Here is a 19,263-nt window from a genome sequence, read left to right as displayed (position 1 = left end):
GCATTTCGTGGAAATAAACCAACCAGCAGCAACAATACCTGTGAATCCCTGCCCTGAAAACACCATTCCTGAGAGCAGGGCAGTTTTTTGTCTGCTGGGATGGCATCACTGAGATCTGGGTGTAGATGGGCAGACAGAGGGGCTGCTGGCACACCCCCTGTTGCAGGCAGGTCTCAGCAGCATCAGCACAGGATGAGCAGGTCCACAGTCATCCCATCCCACCCAGGAACTATGACCAGATTTCCCCCAGCAGTGTGGCAGCAGTTGGACAGGCTGAAACCCGGTGACAGTGAAAAGGGATCAGATGGCCACCTCATCTCCCCACTCTGATCGTTACTTCTGTTTATCTTCCTGAGGAGCACAGTGCAGGCATTACATTTTAGTATGTCTGTTGAAATCAATTTGAGGCCAAAGCAACAACTAGAAAAGTTGCAAGAGAGGGAGTTTACAGTGCTGCCAAAATCAAACACTGAGCTGGGGGAAATTCCTGCCTAGGCCATAAAAAGCAGCCTCTGCAGCTCTGCTGCCCTGGGATGGATTGATGGTCTGCTCATGTCACAAGGGGTTAGGGTGAGGAACAGCCTGGAGTTGTTTATGATTTTGGGGCCTTTGGACAGTTCAGACAGAGGGCTGTCACCTCTGCAACAATCATCCATCTGTGAATTTGCAAAGGCTCTGAGGGTAAAGCGAAGGCTTGTGTGAGGGGTTGAGCTGGGTGATGGGTTACTCTGCCATTTCATGCTCTCCCCACCCAGGCAGACGAGCACCTACAAGAGCCCTCTGAGCAGCTCTCCCCCTTTCAGAAAGGCCTTTGGCTCTTGAGCAAGCTGCATGTGGGCAGCCCCCTCACACCCATGCTGTATGTGAACAAAAGCAGCCTGTGTTTGCTGGACTGGGCAATATTTTTGCTCCAGAGAGTCTCACATTCAAGTGCTGCGGGCTCCAGGGTTTTCAGAGGCCCTGGAACTGCCAGCTGGTTCACAACACAGCAGCACACAGCTCTGAGCTGCAGGACATGGGGAACACATGCCCCAAGAGCGAAGTCACTCTGTCTGTCCCTCTATGGAGCGGTTCCCGAGGACACTTGCTCTTACTGCCAGTCCCTCTGATGGTAGTGATAGGTACCTCAGTGCTGCTGGGGAAACTTGGGTACCTAGGACGCCAGTATCCACCAAGGTCAGAGCCAGCTCTGGGACACCCTGCCAAGCTAAAGAATGGTTGTTAACCTCAGCGTGTAAGTGTCTGCTCTCCATCCTCCTTTTTCTTTTTTAAGACATCCTTAGGTATATCAAAAAGGCAAAAAAAACCCAAACCCTGAACCAACAAGCTGAGAAAAATTGAACCACATGTTTTGTTAGCAGAAGAAGAAAGAAGTCTTTTTTCTCATGCCATGAGAACTTCAGCTGTTAGAATCATAGACTCATAGAATTTTAGGGGTTGGAATGGGCCCTAGAGATCATCTAGACCCAACCCCCTGCCATGGGCAGGGACACCTCCCACCAGACCAGGTTGCTCAAGGCCTCATCCAACCTGGCTTTGAACACTTCCAGGGTTGGGGCACCCACTACTTCCCTGGGCAACCTCTGCCAGTGTCTCACCACTCTCACAGGAAAAAATGTTTTCCTAGTATCTAGCCTCAATTTCCCCTCTTTCAACTTGAATCTGTTACCCCTTGTCCTATCACTGCAGTTCCTAACAAAGAATCCCTCTCTGGCTCCCCTGTAGTCCCTTCAGATACTGATGGGCTGCTATGAGGTCTCCACACAACCTTCTCTTCTCCAGGCAGAACAGCCCCAACTTCCTCAGCCTGTAAGGTTTCAGAAAACCAAGAACCATGATGCTGAGGTCAACCTGCTCTTCCTGTCTGAGCTGAGCACAACTTCCTTCCTCCCAACCCACCAGCAGGGTCAAGAACCAGCAGCTGGGGAGAGATGCTGTTGTTCACCCTGAAACCTTCCTGATGTCTGGCATCCAGAGAAAGCTGGGCAGCTCTTGTGATTCCCACGAGATCCAAGAGTAAAATGTTGCTGAATGAACAAATTCTGTGTAAGCGCTGACAGACAGAGTCTCATACTTCAATTAAAGCAAAAAAAAAAAAAAAAGACAATTTGTATCTGACTTTGTAAACATTGTCCCCATTGGATGCAAATACTCACTTTGGATGTCCAGTTCTGAATTTGCCTTCATGAGCTCTGCTATTCTTCATCATCCATTCCAGCAACTATCACAGAGCTGGCTCCTTGTAATTCAGAGCATTTTTAACCCTGGAAAAGGAAAATTCAGGTACTTTTTGGGAATTAAGAAAACAGCAATGTCCGTGCATGGAGATATGAAGACCAAGAGAAAGGAAAGCCAGGAAAACAAGAGTCAGCTCTACAGCAGTGATACTTTGTGCCACTTGCAGAGTCAACCATGGAGGAAATGTGTAGCAGTTGTAGCACTGCCAAGGATATGTGTATGGATGGAGGGCAGTGTGCCCAGCTCCTAGTGTACAAATCCAGGCATACTGGTACTTAAATATGATTGGCTTTAACAGACTTGCAAGAAAATCCTAAGGAAATGCTGCATGGGTCTTTTCCAAAGAGTGTTTGCTGAGTGTTTGCCCAAGTCAGTCTGATTTTCCACATTGCTGTGCATGGTCTTCTAGCTGCATGTTGGTAAAACATGGAAAAAAAATGGCTCAGCTTTATAAAGTACTGGGGAGGGAAAATGTAAGCACATTTTAATTTATAATGAATTGTTGCCAAGACAGGGGGTAGCCACATTAGGAGTGATAAAAATGAGATTTTGATGGTTAATGGTTGGACTTGATAATCTTAGAGGTCTCCTCCAGCCTTGATGATTCTATGATCTTACTGGGACTTTTCTCTTTTTTGACAAATTCACACACTGTTGCTTTCACCAGCAATGCTGGTGCAGCAAAAGGGTTTCCGACCAGTCACTAATGCGTGATTGTTTAATTTAATAGCCATGATCAATACCATCCACTCCTTCTTTAAATCCTAATGAACACTTTAATACAACAGATGTGGACAAACAGTACATTGCTGATTAAAGTTATGCACATCATTAAATTGCTTAAAACCAGCAGAGGAATCCTGCTGGACATTTTGACAGCCAACCAGAGGCAGCTGATAAAACCTGAATTGCCACCACTAGCCCACACAGTGTCTAAGGCTTGTACAACTGCACCACCATCCTGATCACCCCAGAAGGGTAAGGTACCTTCCCAGACTCTTGCAATTTCTTTCTTAGGATTTGTGCAGGCCCAGCTGTGATTCCTGAGATGCTTTCAGCCAGTTTGAAGCCACAAGAAAGCAGCAAACTGTTACCACAGGGCTTCATTCCCTTCCAGGTAAAGCTTCTGTTTTCTCTGATCTTAACTGTTGTCAGAGGAAAAGGCACTTGAATGAGAGAGCCGATTCCTGACACCTGGTATCAGTTGTGTCCTGCTCCATTGTTTTTGAGGGACCCTGGTCTGTGTTCATCCAATGTGAGTCTCTGTTCACTCTGGTTGATATTGGAAACTCATCACAGGACTTAGCCTTACTGGGGCTGGTGGCAACCAGAGGGAGCAGAGCTGCATGTACCCCTAGGAGTGACCTTTGTGTGTAGCAGGGAATTTACACCATCCTTTTGGATGTCCAGTGACTGGGCTATGCTGATAGCCCCCTCACCCACAGGGGGTGATGTGCCAGCAGCTCTGCCAGCATCACTCACAACTGTGTGCTAGCGAGTACTGGGATAGATGATACCATAGCACCTGTTCAAAGGCATCTCTAATTTACAGTTTCTTGGTTTTCAGAGGGTATCATGCATTGCTTTGGGTTCAGCTTCCTTTATCTGTTTCTTCTTTTTTTTCTCTCTTGCATCTTGTGAAACCCAAACTTTTTTTTTCCTTTTTAATTGTGTGAAATCAACTTGGAGTGAAAAGGCCACGAAGAAACTTTCTGACGCCAACTGAGTCTAAGCTGTGTCTTTGTTCTCAGCAGAGCTAAAGACCACATTAATCAGAAACTTTGCTGACCTTGTCTTTACTACCTGAAGACTGAAAGACAAAAGCGACACAGTCTGGCCACATTTAAAAATTCAATTAAAAACTGCCAGCTGCCCAGGGGTAAACATTATCATAGACCTCAGTGGTGTTAGTTGTAACTATGATAAAGGCAATGCCTTTTTCTTGCTCTAATTTTATTTTTTTCCCCAAAAAGAATAAAACCTAGTTTTTGATTCTCCTTCTGATGATGACAACTGTGTATGTGACAGTGGTGTTGGGTAGCTAGTGTTGGGGCTTTTAATAGGGAGCAAAGTAAGAAATGCCCGAGAGGAGATGGCAAGCTGGAAGTGGAGAAGTGAAGCTGCTGAAGTGGACCTAAAGAAAAATGTCTCCATGTTCCTTTTTTTTCAGATTATGCTGCCTGATAAAAATGCTACCTCTTCTTAGAGCCCTGGCAGAAGTAGACTAGGAAAGTGCTGAGGAGACCCTGCTCAGAGCTGGACTCAGCATCTGGAGGCATAAGTGAGATGAGGGGAGAGGTAACAGCACAACTCCTTCCCTAAGGATGAAACAGAGAGCCTTTTGTTGTGGCACCCGGCTGTGCCTTACTGATTTTATTACTGAAGTATCGAGCAAATGAGTGGATATCCAGTTAGCTGAGAACATGAGCAGCCAAATGGAGGGGAGAAAACCAAATGAAATTCCTCGGTGCTGACGGTGACAGGAGGAGAGGTGGCAGCTCTCCCCATCCGCTGGCAGGTCCCAGCCCAGGTGGGTACCAGCTTCGGCGCAGCAAATGAAATAGGAGCAGGCGTATCTTCTCTAGGTTGAACGTTCAGTTACATAAAGGGCCACATTCCTCTCTCAGAACGTCCTCCGGCCCCGCCAGCTCCCCCGAGCCCTCTCCTTCCCTGGCTTGCCAGCAACTTGCCTGTGGGGCTTCCTCGTGTGCTGCACCTTTATCCACCCGCCCTCGCTGGCTCTGCTCTCCCCGTCGCCCCTCCGGGGCTCGCGCTCCTCCTGCGGGGGCATGCCAGGGATGGCTGCGGGCGGGGGCGTGCGGGGCTGCGGTGCTGGGACCCCTGGGGAGCCCCTGGCAAGGAAGTCCTGCTGGGTCTCTCTGAGTGCCGTGGGGGCACGGGGGAGCTGGTCCCGCTGCGCCGCCCGTCCGAGGAGCTGCGGGAGTTACCGCTGTGTGGGGTGTTCCTGCCTTTGCCAGCAGACCTGTCCCTCTCCGAAGGGGTGTCGGAGGCTGTGCTGGAGGCACTGCTGCCTTTCGAGTTCAGATGAAGATTCGAGAGGTTTCTCACCAAACTGTGTGAAAGGGGAGAGGAGTTCCTGGAGTGGCTGATGGAGGTGAACTGGTGGCTGACGGGCGCGCGTGTCCTCCTGACGGCAGCAGCGTAGGAGTCCTGGCTGTGGAGGTAGGGCAGGTAGTGGGTGACTGTGGTTGGGCTGTGGGGGTGTCCATGCTGGAGGGAAATAGCTCTTGCTATCTGGTGCAAGCGCAGTGTCTGCATCCACTGACTGTCGATGCCTGGCAGGGAAATGGAAATGGAGTCAGCTTTTTTTGACGGAAAACCACTCAGGTATACTGAAGGTGTGAGGTTAGGTATAAGGGTTTCTCTTGGAAGAACCTAAATATATCTCAAACCACCCTTTCCCTCCCAACTTTGCAGCAAATGGTCTTAGGTTTGAGTATGTTCAGTGTTACGGTTGAACATAATGTCGGACTTTTTAAATAGCAAGTGATACAAATACTTCTGATGCCAGTGCAGATTATGGAATTTATACTAGAAGATACTTACTGAACCATCCATTTGGCTGTTTAGGTGGGTTCCCACTCCCAAGTGTCTCCCAGTTTTTTAAACCCAACCTGGTTTTAAATATGTCCTGTGATGCTCTTTGGAACCTCATCAGATTTCTCCATAGCTTTCATTGCAAAAGAGCCTGGAGACCTCCAGAGCAGACATGGAGTGGACACCCCAAGGTACTAGCACCTCTGCAGCATTGCCTGCCACCTGTATCTCTCCCATCAGGCACAGTCATGCCATTTGCAGCTGAGGGCAGAGGTGGAGGCAGTGCAGACCCAGTGCAAACCCTGTCTGTGGCAGCCAGATTCACCTCCTCTCACTCCCTTTTCAGGCTGCTACACACCACAACTACCAGAGCCACTTCAATTGTTACAAATTCACTAGCCAATCCACTTTGCATCCAGCTTCGTGCAGAAAACCAACTCTCTATGTGGAAAAGCCAGTGAGGCAGCAGGTTTCAGCCAGGATAGCTCAGGCAGTGCTTAACTGTGAGCAGCTTGGGGTATTACAGTTCCCACTACACTACTGTCACAGCCCCAGGGTCATAACAAAAGTTGTACTCTCAGAGATCAGACTGAAGTGGTTTTGAAAGTCAGTCCTGTGGTTTCCATGAAAGCCTTTAGCAAATACAATAGTTGTAAATTTTCTGTTTGAACTGCAAGGACTGCCTGGTTTGCTACTTTGTGGGTAAAGCAGAGACCCAGGAATTCCTCTTATCCGAGGCCACAGCTCTGGCCAAAAAGCCATGGGGTGCAACTAAAATAATTTTGCTCTAGAGAGATTTGAATGATTTCTCCTTAAAGATTGCTAATATCATTCCAACAGGAAAGCATAACCCTTGCTGCCTCTCACTGGAACATGGCATTGACCATGGGGAATTTTGTGGAAGCTGGGTAGCAGCTCTGTCCTCATTAGGATTACTCCTGTTAAAATGTAACAGATGATCTCTTCCATTCCTCCTTTCCCCAGACTTTGTTTGAATCCAAAGAAATTTAAATCACTCCAACTTAATGTCAAATACGTCAAAAGGAAACTGTCTTTCTTGTCAAAGTGTGAGTGACACCAACAGAAGCTCCACCTGCACTGAGAGATGAACCTTCTTTCATAGAAAGAGAGATGGGAATTGCCTTCTCTGCTCCTTAACCTCCTTCAAAGTCATGGTTTCGAAAGAAACATGCATGCTGAAATGTACTTGCTAGACACTGTCTCCTCTGTTGTTCCTCTGTGCCCTCCTACCAAGGCTGTGAATGTAAAACACAGACCTCATAAGCCTGGAAGCAGCAGGCTCAGGACTTGAGTTTGGGTCTTCATTTGTTATCAACACTCAGGTGGTCAACATATGTCCCATGGGACCAGTGCTGAGGCTGTCCTGAATGAGGGTCTCCCTTCAGACTGTTCAGTCCTTGCTCCTTACAGCCAACCAGCCCAGGAACCAGTTGTCCAGCAAGGACCTCCCAGTGTGCCCCATGAGGCTGCCTCTCATGGGTTGGGGGGCTTCTTCCTCACATGGTCTCTGAGCCACCAACTCTGTGCACTGAATTAAATGCTCTGTGTGGTGGCCCATAGAGTAGTACCTTCACTGCTGGTTATTTTAGCCTATTAGACAGGTATTATCCTTACTTTGTGCTTGGATTTGGTGGTGTTTTAAACCCGGGGGAGGTGGTCTGGTGAAGAAGACAGGCCAGCATTGTACCTGACAAAACAGAGTTATCGCCCAAAGGGAACTTTTTGCCACCTCATATGCAGCTTCTGAGGATACAGCCTTGGTATGTGTGTCCCCCTGCAAGAGCACTGGGCAGAGCAAAAGCAATCTGCACCCACACACCTCTTACAGGAGGTGTCCTTTATCCAAGCACAACATCTATGCACAGCTGCCTGTGTGCTAAGGGGCTAAAGGCAGGAGGGAAGAGCTGGCCAGGTAATAGAGAGCCCAACCAGAGGAGATGTGATAATGGATCTGATGGTCACCAACATAAGCGAGCTAATCAGGGACATCAAAATTGGAGGCAACAGGTGAGGGAGGTAATTCTAGCCTTCTGATCTCATGAGTCCCCATCTGAAAGTACTGCATCCAGCTCTGGGCTTCCCAGCACAGGAAGGACACCAACCTGTTGGACTGAGTCCAAAGGAGGGCCACCAAGATGAGTAGAGGGATGGAGCACCTCGGCTATAAGGAAAGGCTAAGAGAATTGGGATTGTTCAGCCTAGAGTAGAGAAGGCTTTGAGGTGACCTAATTGAAGCCTTCCAGTACCTGAAGAGAGTCTACAAGAAAGATAGAGATAAACTTTTTACAAGGGCATGTGACAGGACAAGAAGGATGGCATCAAAAGGAAAGAGACTAGGTTTAGATAAGATATTAGGAAAAAAATCTTTACTGTGAGGGTGGTGAGGCACTGGAACAGGTTGCTCAGAGAAGCTGTGGATGCCCCATCCCTGCAAGTGTTCAAGACCAGGTTAGATGGAGCTCTAAGCAACCTGGTCTAGTGAAAAGTGTCCCTGCCCATAGCTGGACACTTGGAACAAAAGGATTTTAAGGTTCTTTCCAACCCAAACTATTCTATAATGCTACGATTCTATGAAATTACATTGTGATATGGAACATGTTACTGCCCGAAGTTTAGTCTTTAAGCTAAATCAGGCATGCCAGTGTGCTCTTGCACGCATCTATGACAGCATCACAGGGACCACAGCGGTAGCTGATGCTGAAAGATGTGCTCTGTTGTTGGAAGGGAAGAGTGGCATTAACGTTTTGCTGTTCTCCCATGGCCTGCCCGTGTCAGCAATGAAATTCACATGGATTGACTTACCTGAGTCGGATCTGCTCCGTGAATTCCCCTCTGAGTTGGGGAGTGAGGTCTGTATCATGAGCTGTACCGTCTCAACCTCGTCCTGCACTTTCACCTTGCTCCAATAGATAGCTTGGATGTGCCTGGTGGTTTTGGGAGCTCTAACATCACTCTGCTCAGGAAGGACACAACATATGTGAGGACATAACAACATACAACCCACTAAGCATTCCTGTGAGGGAACTTCCACTAATGCCTGAGCAGCAGCAGTGTTTTCAATAAAGAGTCTATTTTGCAAAAACACTTATCCAGTTCTCAAGTATTTTTAGACTAGATAATTTGGGCTGGTACTTTGTGATTATGCTAAAATTGTGGTAGCAAATAACTGTTTCAATTTTTGTACCATGTGGAGGAAAGATCTGAAGGCCTTCCTCTACAAACACAGAAATGCATTTTACTAGTTCTACTCATGTGAGCATCAAAAGCATAGTGCTTTCTGCTAACAGAGGTAGGACTAAGCAGGTCTTTTTGCAGAGGGATCTGCAACAAAGTTTTCCTTGAGTACCAAGCTCTTCAGTTTGCTGTTAAGGGCATATGATTCTGTGAGAAACTTCAGGCTGTAAGAAAACTACTGTTCTTTACTTTTGAGACAGGCAAGCAAGGGCCAGGACTTCCTGTCTCTCCATCACTGCTTGAATCCTTACTCAGGACAGAGCTGGAATCTCAATTATTAGCTTCCTTGTGATGTATAGCATTGGCCTTTATAAAAACACTATTGTATGTAACTGCAAACTCTTTTTACAACAGCTAATGTCTATCACATTAAATTGTATTCTGGGTTTTATCTTAGTTTACTTTTATTTTCTCATTTTCTTTCTTCTCCTGTTGCTTCTCTGCTCTCCTAATTAGCACTGCATTCAAAAGATAAAAACCAGCCTCTTCAAGTAATGCAAACAACACTGACCATTACACTTCAACCAAAAGGAGCTTTCGTCCTTGAGAAGAGGAGCCATCCCCGGCAGCACTCTGAGGCCATTGTCTCTGTAAACTTCATTCAGCTTTGCTCCGAACTTTGGTTTTACAATTAATTATAGGCTGCTGAGAGCTGATTATAGGATATAACAAAGCCAGAGGATGCTTTTTCCACACCTCCTGTGTAGGTTTTATCTTGGATAAACAATTTTATTTGTTTCTTAGAGCTTACCTCATATGTAACAATACATTCTACAGACTGGTGTTCTTCTATCCCCACAATCCATTTCTCCATTACAAATGGTGGCTGAAAAAAACACGGGGGAAATTTTATAAGGTGCTCTTCATCTCCTGACTTGTTCCTGATACACCCCAGAGATATTTCCAACACTAGCCAATTTTCACCCCTTCCCACATTGTTAACATCAATATTTTGCTTAAAATGTTATGAGACAAAGCAATATATTTTGGAAATATTTACTTCCTTGTTTACAAAAGAAAACTGAGAAGAGATTTCTATGCGTAACAGGCAGTAAGTGAGACAACGTGGAATATTTTCATGGGGCCATGAACATTTTGTGCATGTACAGGGTTTTTTTTCTGCTAGATTTACAGAGTCCAGCAAGAACAAGGGTCCAGATTCTCAGAGATATTCCTTAACAAATAGAAAAATCAAATATGTGAAAAGTTAATGTTACCATACCTAGTTGTTAGTTTATTTAACTGTAAGTCTTTCTCTTAAGGAAAAACTGAAATGTCCAAGGTGAAAATTAAACAGAAAACTATTTTGAATAATAACAATAACAGCAATAATAATAATAAAAAACCACAAGTGTTGTTCCAGAAATCACTAAACTATACAAATAACATTAGCATGAATTAAATACTGGAAACCTTTTTGACAAATATACCTAGATCACATTTCCCTTAGAATTCTGGCTGGTTGACAATCTGCCTTTCATTTTTTCCTTTGGAAAAAATAAGCAAAGGCTCCCCCAGAAATTTTGCCCCCAAAATTCACAGTTCAAAGCATTCATGAGTTTGAGTGTTTTTACCAGGGCACATTAGAGCAGCATTCTAATTGGTAATCAAGCTGTATATTTGTTCAGTTAGAAATTGATTTTGTTAGCTATTATTGGAGCATATTAATAAAAACAAACAATTAAAATAACAGCTAACAGAATGCCCTCTGCATTAGCAAAGCTTCTGTTGTTTAGGGAAAAGCAGTCTACATGCTTGCTGGTAAATATTTACAGGCAGATTCTGAAACAGGGTAAAATGCCCAGTGACACTGAATTATCGCAGATGTTCAGTACTGTACTGTCTGCAAAGGGTTTCTGTCTTTGCAATCCATCACTGCATGAAAGAAGAGTTTCAGAACCGTGTAAAAGTTCTAAAACCATGGCAAGAAAAAAAAAAGAGAGAAACACCCCCCCCCTAAAAAGCCCCCAGACAAATCACATGAAGTTTCTGGAACATTTAAATCAGTTTCTTCTCTTGAAAAGGAAAGCAATTTTTTGAACATTCTTTGCTTTCAAAGGGCTAATAAATTCAGAGGATATAACATAGAATTAAAACAAGAAAATATAAATTAGTTCCTTCTCTTATTTTTCTATTGTTAACATTATTGTCAGCTTAAAAGAGAACCAAAATACCTAACTCCTATTATGATACAAACCTGTTTAAAATGTGCATTTTATTTAAAAGCTGTCAAGAGATTGAGCTTCTGCAAGCACAAAAGTCGACTGCTGTGGTATTTTAATGTCTTTGTTTGAGATCTGTGAATTCGTGAAAGCTTTAAGGTTGTAAATACCTTTGTCATCTTTAAAATCTCTACATCAGGTAGGTTAGTGTTGAATGTCACATCTTTTATGTAGGTTATTGCAATTTCATCCCCGTCCATCTCCATGTACATTTTCCATTTACAATCCTATGAATAATAAAAAAACAGAATGCTAGATTGTTAGAATGCAGATAGGAAAAAAAAAGAAACCCAACCAAAAACCAAAAAGAAACAAAACCAAAAGCTGAAACAACCCAAACCTCATCCTTAATATATGAGGGGGAAAATAACTCAAGGAGAAAGTTAAGGGACATATATATATTTTAGGATACGCAAGTTTCCAAGTGTTGATAATGGAAAACCCCTGGTTCTCTTGTTCGCTCTTCTCTTAGCTCACCTTGAGAGGCAGTTGTCTCATTTACAAGTCTGAATGTCTTCAGAGGTGTGGATGCCTTGAAGGGCCCCACCTGGACAGAGAGCCCACTGGAGCACGTGGCTCGGGAGCTCCTCACACCCACGGATGTGCAGGGACAGGGCAGTGGTGGGAACACTTAGGGTTAGAGTCAGTGCTCACAGCCAGCATCAAGGGCATTGTCCCCATCAACCCAGGGACAAATGACCAGAGAGTCTGTGAAATTCCTTTAAGACAATTGCTCAAACAGTGGGCAAGAGGATGAGCTTGTTATTACAGCTCGATTATTTCAGACACTGAGTGCCCAGAGACACACTGAGCAACCTCAACTTCCACACACTTCCAATTGCACTATTAACTATAAGCAAGCTGAGCATAGAAAATAATCACAGTGAGTCTAATAAACCAAAGCAATAAAAGGTAACCTTAAATAATCCCCTAAACTGAACACAGGGCCAACATCCAATGCTTTGCACAGATGTAAGCCTGCAAAAGGGGACAGCTCTGGCACCATCCTACAGGACGTCCTGCATGGGCTGAGTGATGGAGCTTAGATTCATGTCTGTGGCCAGGGAGGCTCCTGCTGGGGACTGGAGGCTCTTTGTTAGGAACTGCAGTGATAGCACAAGGGGTAATAGGTTCAAGCTGAAGGAAGTGAAATTGAGGCTAGATATGAGGGTGGTGAGACACTGGCACAGGTTGCCCAGGGAAGTAGTGGCTGCCCCAACCCTGGCAGTGTTCAAAGCCAGGCTGGATGAGGCCTTGAGCAACCTGGTCTGGTGAGAAGTGTCCCTGCCCATGGCAGGGGGTTGGGACTGGATGATCTCTAGGGCCCATTCCAACCCCTAATATTCTATGATGCTGCCTGTACATGGTGCAAACCAGCCAACATTTGCTGGTGTGCCCAGCAGGTGCTTTGGGGATGAGATAGTCTGGTGCACTGAGCTGTTCCAAAAATCAGTCCCCTGAGGGACAACAGAGCTACAGTGAAACAGAGTGTCTCCATATCCATAGAGGAAGGAGGGAATCTTCCCTTCATAGAGACAGGAGCTCTTCCAGACATGACAGGAGTCCAGGAGGGTCTATCCCTGCCACATGCCACTGGTCAGGCAGGTGTGGACTCAGCCCTTGTGGGAGGCAGTCTTCACCTCAGTTCTGCTCAGAAAATGTAAAAACTGTCAATGGGGACACAGATGGCCACTTGGGCCATGGGCTTGCATAAGCAGCTATTTGCACACACAAAGGTACAGCAGCCGAAGAAGTATCTGTTCGCACATGCAATTATCTGCGTTTGCATGTGCGTCTCTCAAAAATGTAATATAGAAGCTCAGTCCTCAGAAGTCTCAAAGCTTTCAATCAGGCATTGAATTGGCAATTCCAAGGTAAAAGAAAACTGCAGTAGAACCATTTCCAAACTGCCACAAGAAATTATGTTTCTGAAAGCATTTGGCCCTGTGTGTCCATCTGTCCCCATTGAAAGCTTCCACGTTTAATGAGCAGAGTGGACATGTGAGTTGTTTTTCACATTGCCCCAGCAGAAGTCTCAAAGCTTTCAATCAGGCATTGAATTGGCAATTCCAAGGTAAAAGAAAACTGCAGTAGAACCATTTCCAAACTGCCACAAGAAATTATGTTTCTGAAAGCATTTGGCCCTGTGTGTCCATCTGTCCCCATTGAAAGCTTCCACGTTTAATGAGCAGAGTGGACATGTGAGTTGTTTTTCACATTGCCCCAGTGCTGAGTGCTGGTTTTTTTTTTCAGCAGTCAGGGCACCAGACCAAAACTCAGAGGCACCAAGTTCAGTTTCCAGTTCTGCCCTCAACTTCCTGTGTAACCTGATAAGGTGCCAAAGTCACCCTGTGCCTCATTTTTTAATCACAGACTGTCTCTTTGCACATTTCTGTCCTGCTTTCTTGGTTTGTGAGCTAACCCAGGCTAATGTCTGTCTTGTCCCACGTAGGTAGAGCACAAAACACTGGCCCTGACAGTTGCATAGCACTGCATGTGCTATGGAAATGAGCAGTAATAGTGAAGCAACTTGTCTTTGACTCCTCCTCACCTCTCGAACTCTGTTCCTCTCCCTACCCACACCCTTCTTGTTGCCAGATTTTTTTGCAGAACTTCCTACATTCATGCTATTGCAAATTGAACCTGAGGTTAGAGACAAGATGCTTGATGACATTTGTCAGTTTTAGAAAAACATCTGAGCCAAGGAAAGAACACAATACTGACATGAAGTACCACCCTCCAGTTAGTTCAGCACATCTCCTGCCATAAGACCAGTGCCAAGCACCTGAGAGCCAGAGCTGCACCTTGTGCCAGGACTCCTGTGCCCACATGATTCAGGATTTTGTGAGGTTCACTCATTTTTCCCTGCAGACTAGATCTGACAAACAGGAGCTCATTTTAATAAACAAAATAAATCAACCAACCCTCTCTAAAGAAAAGGCTGACAAGCTGTGTACATCTAGGGTCTGGCAGGCAGTGGGCACCTGCCAGAGCTAGATCTGCCATGCACACTTGATCCCTCTCCATGTGGTAAGAAGTCAGGCTGCCCCACACAGCAGTGGATGCACAAATACTGCCTTCCCCAGCTCTGAACTGCAGCTTCAGAGAAAAACACACAGTCTCCTCTCCTTCAAAGCCAGTGCCCAAACCTTCAGTCCTCCTTGGAGCCCTCTCCAGACACATTGCATAGATACCAAAAGAGCCAATTACTGGGCATAACCCCTCTGGCCACTCAAAAATATGTCTCCTTTTATTTGGAAAGGTTTTCATTCTGTTATAAAATCATCACTGGATAGGGGAGAAAGAGAAAGAGACAAGGAAATAGAGGCAAGAAAGGGGAGGAGAGGCTGGATAGTTGTGGATTATTTTTTTATAATTATTACTTTTAAAAGCCACCTTTACCTTCTCAAAATGTAAACATTTCTGAGCTGGGAATTCTAAACACCAAAGAATGCTATTTAAGCCCCAATTTTAAAGGGGAATTACCAAATTAAAGAAACTTCTCCCCAAAACTAGGTGATAAAATCCACATTGGTTGGATGAAGGAAGGAAGGAAGGAAGGAAGGTGACTTGAATCAAGACACTTAGGAAATAAGTAGGTGGCTACTTGTCTTACAAATCTGGTAATCATTTTGTTCAACCGTACAATAAATAATGCAGGATTCATGTGCTGCAGAAAGGAAGTGACATATTTTCCTCTTTTCCAGCAGAGTTCTAGGTTCTTATAACAGGAGGGAGATGCTCGTCCACTTAAGCAAGAATTTGGCTAGAATAACCAAGCTGAATTTCAATTCTTTGATGAATTGTAGCCATAAGACTCCTTAGATCGAGATGACGTTTAGTGCCAGATGTACATGGGAAAGGGGTTTGGAAATGGCTTGTTCAAAATGCCTGGTTAATAAATACACTTACACGAGTGCTTCAAAGAGACTTCTCTGGACATCTTAGCCTTCAAGCATTAAAATACTTCCCAACATTTACCTGCTTGATTTTGACTGAAACAAAGAATTTCATCTTTTTTTTTAAAAAAAATAAATCTAATTTCAGAACTGAGAGGCACAACCAGCAAAACTTTGTGTGAAAACACTTCCAAATAACACTTTGACAAAGCCAGTAAATCAGCAGACTCTGAAAATGATTGTAGAAAAGAAAAGCAAATCACACATGTGTCTGAGCTGCTTCTCCTCAGCTTTGAAACAGAAAATAAGAACATTTTAAAAGTAAGTCTCCAGTGCACTGTGGTGACAATACTCCTTTAGCCCCATATGTGCTAACACCTAAAACAAAAACTGAAAGAGCAATGAAAAAGATCAGGTACAGGCTTTAAACAACAAATGTGTCCAGCAACAACAGCTTAAAACCCTTGCTGGGAAGGCACTTCATTTTCCAAGGGGGCCCAAAGCCAGGATTTGTTTTAAAATCAGTGGTTGCAATAAACTTTTTTGTTTTGTTTTGTTTTTTAAGACTGAAGAAGAAATGGAAACAGCATTATAGCAGGTAACTGGATATTAGAAGAAAAGTAAGATGCAGTGCAAGATGAAACAAATATGAACAAAATGTTGGTCATGCTGATCCTAAAAGTAGTAGTGTGTTGATGATTTAGGTCCCCAGAAGCTCCTTTACATTCTTAGCTATTATCTATCTCAGCTGCTGAAACCTGCTGTTTTAAAGGCATTAGAGTTGAACATCTAGTGACAGCACTTGGTTTATTTATCATTATGTATCACCCTGCTACACTACATTTTATTATACTGGATTTAAAGGAAGATAACACAATTATGGTTAATTTGCTTCTCTTCTTTATATATATAGTGTCATGACCCACCACAGCTTTGTCCCATGAGATATTTTTAACCAAAAAGAAATCCACAAGAAACTCTCCCTAAAAATTCCATTAATAACCTCTTGTAGCATGTATAGGTTGCAGGGTCTGGAACTAAGAATGTTTTAATCTCTTCAGCAAAACAATGTCTCATAATGATGTACAGGACTATTGCTGCACTGATGAAGAATCATACATAATTCAGCACCTTTCACTTGGCACCACTGTGATATCCTCATTAGCAGTGGCTCACAGTGGCTGTCAGATGGTGTCCATGCGAATGCAGGCATTATATTGTCTTTGAGATGTGCAGCTGCTTCCATGACACTGCCAGTATATAAAAACATGACGCCAGTTTGTTTTATTTAGTGCTAAACCTTCCAGTTTGTAAAAACAAGGCTGACACAGAGCCTGACATGAGGCAGTGAAAATAATTAGCTCTCATTTTCTCAGCCTCCTATTTCCTTCTCCCCGCTGTGTTCTCTTTCCACTAAACCACCACATGTCAGTCGAAATGGGAGGCAATTAGTGGGCTCATTTCAGTCCCCACAACTGTGCTGAAAAGAAAGTATTTATGATGGCACAATGAACAGCTGAAAGATTAAATAACATTTGCCTTTTGAAAAGAAAATGACTTCTAGCTAAATGGGCAATTTTTGATTATTCTCAAACAAGCTTAGAGTAGTTGGTTTTTAAAATACAAGAAAGGAAAATGAGTCATTTTTAGGTGAAAGAATCAAATAAAACTTGACACAGTAATGCAAATAACTGATGTTTCATTGCAAAATATGTAAATGTGTTATACCCTTAACAATGGCTGGTGTCTCAGGTCAGGGCAGGCTGCTGCCAGCCAGGCTCCAGCAAGAGAAGGTGGCTCCACCGCCGGTCTTGTTTCAGCTGTGCAGGCAGAAAAAAAGAGGGGCGGAGGGGAGGCCTTGCAAGAGAGATGGTCTTAAAATGTACAGAAACAAAGCCAGTGAAAGATATATTTATGTTATCAGTTGCCTGGGTGCCTCCTCCGAGCTGGAGTCCTTACTCCTCTGCAAGGCAACAGGCAGTGGCTGGCTGGAGCTTCGCCTGGAGAAGCACAAGGCCTTTTTAACACCCACACAGACCAACCAGCGGTACCAAAAATATCTGTCCCCTGACTGCGCCTTTCTTTACCATCCTGTGCTGCTGAGCTCTGTGCCACGATGGAGTGGAGCACAAAGGTAAATACTGGGCACTGCTACATGCTGGTGCCCTGAGAACAGGGAGCTCTGTAATCACAGCGGTCCTGAGCCTTGCCCTACCATTATCCAAAGGCTGCCCTTGACATGTGATAAGAAGCAAACAGAGGTTGTTGCAGTCACAGGTATCATCCACATGAGCATCCTGCTTGCAACAGCAGGATCGTATAGGTGGAAGCAAGAAACACGCTGGGCACTGCTACATGCTGGTGCCCTGAGAACAGGGAGCTCTGTAATCACAGCGGTCCTGAGCCTTGCCCTACCATTATCCAAAGGCTGCCCTTGACATGTGATAAGAAGCAAACAGAGGTTGTTGCAGTCACAGGTATCATCCACATGAGCATCCTGCTTGCAACAGCAGGATCGTATAGGTGGAAGCAAGAAACACGAGTCATAGAATCATAGAAAGGGTTGAATGGAATGGACCCTAGAGATCATCTAGGCCCAACCCCTGCCATGGGCAGGGACACCTCCCACCAGACCAGGCTGCTCAAGGCCTCATCCAGCCTGGCTTTGAACACTGCTTCCCTGGGCAACCTGTGCCAGTGTCTCACCACCCTCACAGGAAAAAGCTTTTTCCTAATATCCAGTCTCAATTTCCCAGTGGAGATGCTGAAGCAGCATCTACCTCGTGCAAAAGCAATATATGGTCTAGAAAAGCTTCTTTGAAAGAAAATACAAGGCACTCAGATCACCTGCACTGATCCACCTCCTCAGCAGACTACATTAACCAGCTCTTAATAGTGCTGGCAATATTTTAATGTGGCTGTGGTTTGACTTTACAGCTTAGGTAATTTTTTGTGGCCCTTCACAAAATGTTTACCCCTTTACTGACTTCTTGTTAGAATAGGAGCAAATCTATGAAAATGGCACACAAACACAGCTACTCTGATTCTTCCATTAACTATTAGTCTTTAGTAGTGAAAGAATTGTGCTTTGAAATGGAATTAAAGAGAGAAGATGTAGAAGATGAGGTTTTGAGACAAGGTTAAAAAACCTCATGTTAGAAAGTCAAAGTACCTGCAATTATCTTGCAAAGAAAGGGTCAAATAAAACCAATTCCTCTGCCAGCTTTACTTACTGAAGTGGGTTAAAATACCTACAGAGCATGGGGAATATATACAAGCAAAAAACTATAAAACTGGAATGTTAAATTCTAGACCTTGGCCCTTGCACAGTTTTTAAGAATGTAAAGAAAGGATTTATGAGTGTTGATATAGTTGGAGGGTGGAGAGGAAGAAGCAGCAGAAATAGTCTCAAGCACTTGTGAAACTGCATTCCAGTTACAACTACTTCAGTACTTTTTTTTTCTGGTACTGGCTGCATTTTGCCAGCCTGGGCTTCTCATGAAGAGTTGGTCACAATGTCTCTCTAAAGTAGGCTTAATAGGACATTCACTTCTGCACTACATATTTAAACAATAGCATTGAAATGTATTGCAGTTTGGATATCCAAGGCTAGAAAATAGTTCACACAGTTAGCAAATGGTTTTGAGGAGGCTCTGTTGCTCACCTTGTCAAATGGAGGGAAAGGTAACTGGGGAAAAATAAGGTGAAATGGTGAGCCACCTTCAAGGCTTTATGTTTGGATATAGGTCAAACTGTGCCACATTCAGTAAAATGAAAACATTCAATGGCATGGTGAAATCTGCCCTTTTGAGGACCAAGACTAAAGAAGGCATCACTGGAAGGCAAAAAGACTGTCAGCCATCCTTCTCAAGGGGTTGGGGATTCATCCGTGTGAAGCTGACACAGACACCTTCCCCTGATTGGGAAATTTTAATGAGCCACATAGGATGAGAAAGCCACTGAAAATTCCCTCTGCAGTTCTGCAAATCAGCTCAAGCCACAATTGCCAGGGTTTGTTTTACCCTCCATATTGGAGTTAATTGGTGGTCCCCTGCTTTTTTTTTTAATTTGTGGGAAAAAAATTAATATGA

General features: G+C 44.3%; 1 protein-coding gene across 1 annotated transcript in view; it reads right to left on the bottom strand.

Annotated features, from left to right (window-relative positions):
- Positions 1-4,861: 4,861 nt before the first annotated feature.
- The window catches only part of LOC103804281 (mitogen-activated protein kinase kinase kinase MLT-like), a 37,124-nt gene continuing 22,722 nt past the window's right edge, over positions 4,862-19,263 (bottom strand). The window contains 5 exon segments of the mRNA XM_009076884.1: positions 4,862-5,058; positions 5,061-5,534; positions 8,620-8,770; positions 9,803-9,877; positions 11,384-11,500. Of these exon segments, the coding sequence (XP_009075132.1) occupies positions 4,862-5,058; positions 5,061-5,534; positions 8,620-8,770; positions 9,803-9,877; positions 11,384-11,500 (1,014 nt within the window).

Source organism: Acanthisitta chloris, unplaced genomic scaffold (genome assembly GCF_000695815.1).
Source record: "Acanthisitta chloris isolate BGI_N310 unplaced genomic scaffold, ASM69581v1 scaffold776, whole genome shotgun sequence".
NCBI lineage: Eukaryota > Metazoa > Chordata > Aves > Passeriformes > Acanthisittidae > Acanthisitta > Acanthisitta chloris.
This window is presented reverse-complemented; position numbering and strand designations above follow the sequence as displayed.